General features: G+C 38.2%; 2 protein-coding genes across 2 annotated transcripts in view; one reads left to right on the top strand and one right to left on the bottom strand.

Annotated features, from left to right (window-relative positions):
• Positions 1 to 431: 431 nt before the first annotated feature.
• LOC136804987 (small ribosomal subunit protein mS39-like) overlaps positions 432 to 7,288 on the bottom strand; it is a 31,018-nt gene continuing 24,161 nt past the window's right edge. The window contains exons 24-30 of the mRNA XM_067061526.1: positions 7,169 to 7,233; positions 6,907 to 6,981; positions 6,555 to 6,596; positions 6,319 to 6,382; positions 6,053 to 6,141; positions 5,229 to 5,303; positions 432 to 546 (exon numbers count right to left, since the gene is read on the bottom strand). Coding sequence (XP_066917627.1) covers positions 5,273 to 5,303; positions 6,053 to 6,141; positions 6,319 to 6,382; positions 6,555 to 6,596; positions 6,907 to 6,981; positions 7,169 to 7,233 — 366 coding nt within the window. The 3' untranslated portion in view covers positions 432 to 546; positions 5,229 to 5,272. The remainder of the gene's footprint in view (positions 547 to 5,228; positions 5,304 to 6,052; positions 6,142 to 6,318; positions 6,383 to 6,554; positions 6,597 to 6,906; positions 6,982 to 7,168; positions 7,234 to 7,288) is intronic.
• On the top strand, positions 1,223 to 5,068 carry LOC136804162 (uncharacterized). Its single transcript, XM_067060896.1, has 2 exons — positions 1,223 to 1,805; positions 4,974 to 5,068. The coding sequence occupies exons 1-2, from the start codon at positions 1,223 to 1,225 to the stop codon at positions 5,024 to 5,026; spliced, it is 636 nt and encodes a 211-aa protein (XP_066916997.1). The 3' UTR covers positions 5,027 to 5,068.

Below are 7,288 nucleotides of genomic sequence, written 5' to 3'. Positions count from 1 at the left end.
ATTCCTTCAGTATTTCGGAATTCTGAAATTGTTTCGGTATTCGGTATTATAAAGTTTTTACCCCCTTTATCGGAATTCATACATGAAAAATCAAGTTTGATGAAAAATTAGTTAAAACGAGAAAAAAATACCCCAAAAAATCGGTATCGGAATTTCGGAAATTTCGGCAAAATTATTCGGTATTTCGGAAATTGCAAACCCCGTACGCCCCCCACATTTCAAACAATTAGAGTGAGGAAGGTGATATTATGGTACATTAGGTGTTTATAAAGTTGCTCGTACAACGCCATCACTTTCTAATAAAACAAGCGGCACAAGCGGTTTTAGGAAGGAAATTTGTCACTCATCCAAAAGTCAACAACCCCAATTTTCTTCCATCAAGGAGTTCAAAAACATTGATCGGGAAAACAAAATATTTCGAATAAATAGAATACAATTTGAAAATATATTTAAAGAGCAAAAATATTTAGACAATCTATTTCAAATAAAAAAGTTTCCATGAAAATCTGTTCATATTAAAACAATAAACAACAACATAGTATAAAATTTCATTTCATATAATCTCCGCCCAATCTAATATTGGTTACCGCCCTCACTCGGATAGTAAATCTAGGACATCGTCCTAAACTACCCCTCTTAGCTTTCAACTCGCAAAACAAGATGGCGGACCAAGAGTAAGTGTAATTAAAATTCTTTGAATTCCCCAAATATCCAAGTAATCTGACACATATTGAAAGTGATAAAAGGCTCAGCCATCACTGAGAGGATAATGGGTCATAACTAAGTTACTCATTTCACTTCGAGATACAGGAACTAGCTGGTATAGCCATAGATTCTTGTTTTGCTCGTTGTTTTGTCAGATCAGAATAGAAAGAAACAATAGGTTAAGCCCCCAGGGCTAACCGTTCCACAATACTTATTACCTGTGGTAATATGTTTTCTCTTTTATGTCACAGGATTGCCAACAAAGAGAAACAGGCAGCTGGCTCAAATAAGAGAAGTGCTGACGTCCTGGGAGAAGGTGAACTTGAAGAGCCAAGAGCTAAAGTGTCTTGTCTAGAACTTTTTGAAGAGGACAATGCAATAAACTTAAGATCAGATCTAGCGGATCAAATAAACAACTACATTCGCAGACATGTCTCGGACAAAATTCTAAAAGAAAGAGAAGATTTTGGAAGACTATCCGATTCCATCTAACATAGACAAACCTCAGAAATTGGATATGTTTATGAAGGACACTTTAACCTCTTACAAAGCATTTGCTATGGCGAGAGATAGCCAATTGTATAACATTCAGTCTGGTATACATAAGATTTTTAGACCACTGGCCAATCTTTGGGAATTGGCTGAGGAGGACAAGAAAGACCTGCTTTCTAAGGAGGATGTCCCAGACGAGGCGAAGGAAAAGATGGAGGAAATGTGCCGTTCCTTTACCAATGTTATTGCACTTGTCGGACAGGCGTCGAACAAAGTTGCATATTATAGACGTTTAAACATGGTTGAAAATATGACAGGCGACTCTAAGAGAGCCAAGGAACTTCTAAGTGAAAATGAAGAAGTTTTCAATGAAAAATCTTGCAACCTTTTTGGTGAAAAGTTTGAGGATCTCATTGTCAAGTTAGCCAAATCCAAAAAGAAATCAAAAGATGCATTGTCAAATCTTGCATCACCCAAACCGGTATCCAAGAAGCCCTTTCACAGGAGCTCTCTATCAAATGCAGATCAAGGAGGAGATAGGGGGCGTGGAAACAGAGGTGCCTTCAGTGGTTGGTTGGCCAGGAGTCAGTCATCCTTCAACAAAAGAGGTAAGCCATCCTCCTTCAAATCTTCTGGAAATTCTACCAATGGGGAAATTTCCAAATGTTCTCCCAGCAAAATAAAGGGGCTTTTTCCAAAGGAGATCCCTCAAACACCATTGGCAGGAAGGACAAAGTTCTTCCTGGAAAACTGGACGAAACTAACAAACGATCAGATCATATTAGAGATGGTGAGCGGGTACAGAATCCCTTTTCTGGAAAACCCTCCCCCAGTTTTGAGTCAAAACCCTTACGTTTCTCAAGTAAGTCAGGACATGAGGGAATTAATCCAGGAAGAGGTGAAAAGTATGTTGCTCAAAGGGGCAATCGTGACAGTGACACCATCACCAGAACAGTTTGTCAGCCCTCTATTTTTGGTGCCAAAGAAAGACCAGGGGCAAAGGCCAGTGATAAACCTGAAAAACTTGAACAAATTTATTCCATACGAACACTTCAAGATGGAGGGATTATTTTTAGTGAAGGAAATTCTGAAGCAGGGGGACTGGATGTTAAAAATCGATCTCAAGGATGCATATTTCGCCATACCTTTAGATCAGCATTCTCAGAGGTTTGTGAGATTCGAATGGGACAAGACCCTATACCAATTCCAGTGTCTCTGTTTCGGTTTATCTCCAGCTCCAAGAGTGTTTTCAAAAATTCTGAAGGTTCCAATTTCACTTCTGAGGAGATTAGGGATTCGTTTAATCATATTTCTGGACGATATCCTGCTAATAGCCTCAACTCCAGAGGAGTTGAGACAGATGAGGGACACAAATATTTCCCTTTTGCAAAGTCTTGGTTTTCTAATAAATGTCAAGAAGTCAGTTTTCGAACCAACCCAAAAGATAGAATTCTTGGGGATGGTAATAGACTCAATCAAAATGACTCTAAGCCTTCCAGAAGAGAAGGTGGTTGCCATAAAGAAGCAATGCTCAGAAATGTTAGAAAAGGAAAAGGTTCCCCTGAGGGAGTTATCGAAACTAGTGGGCAGGTTGTCTGCCTCAATGCTAGCAATATTACCAGCACCCCTTCAATACAGGAGCCTTCAACGACAACAGATTTCAGAGTTGAAGGAACAATCACGTAGTGGAATTGACAGAGGAGGTGAAAAAGGAAATAAATTGGTGGCTCTTGAACCTAGAACTTTACAATGGGAGGAGTCTAATAACCCCACCTCCACAGATATTAATCCAAACGGATGCCTCCAAAACAGGATGGGGAGCTGCTTGTCGGAGTTTAAGAACAGGGGGTCCATGGTCTCTGGAGGAACAGCAGGAACATATAAATGTTTTGGAATTAAAAGCAGCCAAGATAGGACTATTGACATTCATACCAAGGTTCAGGGCAACGTCGGTTCATATTCAGATGGACAATACAGTAGCCTTGAAGTATCTCCTAAAAATGGGGGGGGGACCAAGAGTGCCACTATGAATCAGATAAGCAAGGAAATCTGGTGATTTTTTGATGGCAGGCAAGATCACCCTTACTGCCGAATACCTCCCGGGGAAAAAGAACATAGAGGCGGACACGGAATCCAGAAGGAAGGACTCCAGCGAATGGAAATTAAAACCATCCCTATTCAGAAGACTGAGTCAGGTGAGGGGCACCCCGGACATAGATCTGTTTGCATCCAGAGTGTCGAACCAGGTTCCAGCTTATTTTTCTTGGAAAATGGATCCTTTCAGCCAGGGGCAGGATGCCTTCCAACAGGATTGGAGAAATGTCAGAGGTTATGCCTTTCCCCCCTTCTCCCTAATAGGAAGGGTGCTAAGGAAAATAGTATCAGACCAAACCATGGTTCTTCTGATAACACCAGCCTGGCAGGGGCAGCCTTGGTATCCAATAGCACTTCAATTGTCAGTAATGAATCCAATTCTTTTACCTATTGAAGAAGACCTTCTGAAGCATCAAGGAAGGGTTCATCCTCTAGTCTCGAACAGGTCCCTCAGGCTAATTGCATGGATGTTGTCAGGGAACAGCTTGCTTCAAAAGGCGTATCAGAGAAATCTTCGGACCTTATCGTCAACTCCAGAAGATCAGGAACTCGATCTCATTACAAATCGGCCTGGGGAAAGTGGGCTAGCTGGTGTATGGAACAAAAGATTGATCCCGTTCGATGTCCTGTAAAGCATATTCTAGATTTTCTTACTGATCTGTGTACAAAGGGACTCCAATATAGTACTATAGGTGGGTACAGATCAGCAATTTCAGCTTTTCATGAAAATTGTGATGGGTCTTCGATAGGGGAACACCCTCTTGTCAAAAGGCTGATGGTTGGTATTTTCAACAAGAGAACACCTCAACCTCGTTATGGATTCACTTGGGACGTTGAAACGGTCCTTAGGTACATAAATGGTCTAGATTCTTCTACAATAGACATTAAGTTACTGTCATTAAAACTAACAGTACTGTTGGCCTTAACCGGGGCATCCAGGGCTTCGGAACTTAACATTCTTGATACAAAGTTTCTATCTAAGTATTCTTCAGTTTACATCTTTGAACTAGATGGTGTAACTAAAACACAAAAGCCTGGGGATTCGCCGACTAAAATAAAATTGTTCAGATTTCAGGAGAACTTGTCTCTTTGTGTGTGCCATACAATAGACGAGTTCTTGTCTAGAACTAAGGAACGAAGGGGAACGGAAACTAGACTCCTAATATCACATATCAAACCATATAGAAGAGTTTCTACAGACACAGTTTCAAGGTGGTTAAAAACGATAATTGGATTAGCAGGCATTGATACTAAGATTTTTAAAGGACATTCTACAAGATCAGCGACCACTTCTAAAGCTTCCAGTCTGGGGATCTCTGTGAGGGAGATCTTAGAAAGAGCTAATTGGACAAATGAGTCCACTTTCCAAAGATTTTACAACAGAAAAATTGATCCTGGTAAAGGGGAGAAATTCCAAAAGGCCTTATTGAGTAGCTTTGAACAGGGGTAGTTTAGGACGATGTCCTAGATTTACTATCCGAGTGAGGGCGGTAACCAATATTAGATTGGGCGGAGATTTTATGAAATGAAATTGAGGATTGTGCAAGGGCCCGAAGGGCCCGCAGTGCAATCCCGATTTTATGAATAAAATCGAAGCCAACGGTCTAATATTGCCCGCCCACCATCTCCCTTATTGGTGTTTCATTTCATAAAATATGTTTTATTTTTTCTCTACTTGTCAGGTAATTCTGCTTTCAGAGGACGCGGACGTGGCCGAGGAAGATTTGGTGGATGATTGAAATATTATTTCAATGAAAGATACGATTCTTAAACTAAATATTGATATTGTTTCTTTCTTTCTTTATGTTTTATCCCGGACTTGTCCTAGATTTACGATGCGAGTGAGGGCGGTAACCAATATTAGATCGTTGGCTTCGATTTTATTCATAAAATCGGGATTGCACTGCGGGCCCTTCGGGCCCTTGCACAATCCTCAAATGTACTTTTAGGAATGAAGAAATAATTACTGCTCTCTTGTTCTTCAATTCACAAACCATAACATCACACGCTCCCTGAAAATGAAAATGAGAATAATGAGACATGAGATAAATATTATCGTTTTTTTCTTCAAAAAGGTGCAATCTTATTGTATAGATGACTTTTATGATTAGTATATGTAATCACATGATAACGAGTGCAATTCGAATATAATTGCACGAGTGATTTTTTTCGAAAGGACGAGGAAAATTCGAAACAAAAAAATCACGAGTGCAATTTTCGAATTGTACGAGTTATTATGTGATTACGAGCTAATCGCACAATGACTTTCACTACTTTTTCCCAGTTAGGAAAGTAAATTACAGAAATTACACTGAGAGTTTTATATTTTTCTCTTCTCTTTATGTCTTTCTTTTATTGTTGTTTATTGATTTTCTTTCTCACAAAATAAATTTCGAATGCAATTAAAACGTTCGATGCAAAACAAATGTAAGAAAAAACATCAAAATCAATTTTGTAAACATTGGCGCGGCATTGGAGAGTGTGATTAACGATTAATTGCTCTCTACAGGATGTAATTAATGATTAATTGCTCTCTTTGAGAGCGTGCCAAATAAGAAAAAATAACCCATCGTGCGATTATTTCTTAAATTCCCTTGTTTGGATGGTAATTATTGTATTGAAAAGCTGTTTTCTTCACTTTTTGATAATCTGATGACCGTTATTTGTCATCATTATTACTATTGGCCCTCTTTAATCGTCTGTATATTCTTAGTTTCCAAAACGATTAATATTTCTTTACAGGAGAAGATCGATAAACTACCTTTCACTTTGGAGGAAGCTATTATTGATCGTCTCGTCCAGTAAATCGTCATATTGGAAACTCATCGAAGACATAAATTTCAACGTTTGCTGTATATTGTAGAAGATACAAAAACATTTGAATCAATTTCAAAATTGCCAGCTAAAAGAGTTTAGCATTTGGTGTGCATTGCGTATCGTGACCAGCTTATAATTTAGTAAGTAACCTTTATTACTGTAAAAATATGAAATTCGAGCTTAGATAGAAAAAAAAAATTTCCAACATACCATTGCAGACTTTTTATCTTCTTGTGAAATATTGACTGTTAAAACTTTCAACAAGGATTTAAACCTACAAAAATACAATATAATTTCGAGCTAAATTGTTAGAGTATTTCAAGAGTATTACTCGATTTTCGACATTTTAGTGCGTACGTACTATGTGGACGGCCCCATAAACAAAAATAAAGACCCCTTCTCCATAACTTTCCCTGAGGAAATGGTCTAAAAATATTCAAGCTTACGTTGGCATTGTCCCCAATAACTTGTGGTATTTTGCAACCTCACTGTAACGAGAAAATATTGATGGTTTAAGTTAGAAGACCTGTGTTATGGCATCCAGGCATAGCTTATGCTTATTATATGCTTATGAATTATAATGCTTATAATTCACCCCGAGCCAAGCTTTTATAAAATCTCAGAAATTTCTTTTTACTTGACTAGCTTCCAAAATATTACAGGCTGACATATATGCTAATGCTATGCTTAAGAAATCTGCAAACCTGACCCTTTATATGCTTATAAGCGCTATGCTTATAAAAAACATGTATGAGTTTATTGATTTCGTTTAGCATACGGAGGGAAAAAATCTTTTACATGGCTTCATGAGGTTTGCCGTTGAGACAGTAAATGTTCATCGCAGTAGAAATCATGTTTTGTCGAACTTCGTCCCTGAAAAAAAATTAAAGAAGATTTCTAATATCTTTTAAAATATTTTGCGCAGTCATTGTGATAAAAGTTCTTTTGCTAATTCTGAATCGCCAGTTAAGAGTGTAAGGCTGAGCCTTTATCTGATAAAAAACACCCCTTTTAGTTTTGTAAAAAAAATTTATCAAGACAAATGTAAAGTTAAACTTACGTAACGTCTATATTCTCTATGGCATACTTTGAGCCCTCAACAATGCCCAAAAACTCTGCTGCATTCTAATAAATGTAAAAAGAAATCATTTTTATTGAGCGTTTGGAAGATGGATCGCCT

The sequence above is a fragment of the Clytia hemisphaerica genome, unplaced genomic scaffold (assembly GCF_902728285.1).
Source record: "Clytia hemisphaerica strain Z4C2 unplaced genomic scaffold, Clytia hemisphaerica genome assembly, whole genome shotgun sequence".
Classification (NCBI taxonomy): domain Eukaryota; kingdom Metazoa; phylum Cnidaria; class Hydrozoa; order Leptothecata; family Clytiidae; genus Clytia; species Clytia hemisphaerica.
The sequence above is the reverse complement of the archived record's forward strand: the minus strand, read 5'-3'. Positions and strand labels throughout refer to the sequence as shown.

Excerpts from the sequence above, each read along its gene's own strand:
- LOC136804162 (XM_067060896.1), top strand. The coding sequence starts at position 1,223 with ATGTTTATGAAGGACACTTTAACCTCTTACAAAGCATTTGCTATGGCG. Across the intron at positions 1,806-4,973 it reads GTCATCCTTCAACAAAAGAG|GTAATTCTGCTTTCAGAGGA; the intron begins GTAAGCCATCCT and ends TCTACTTGTCAG.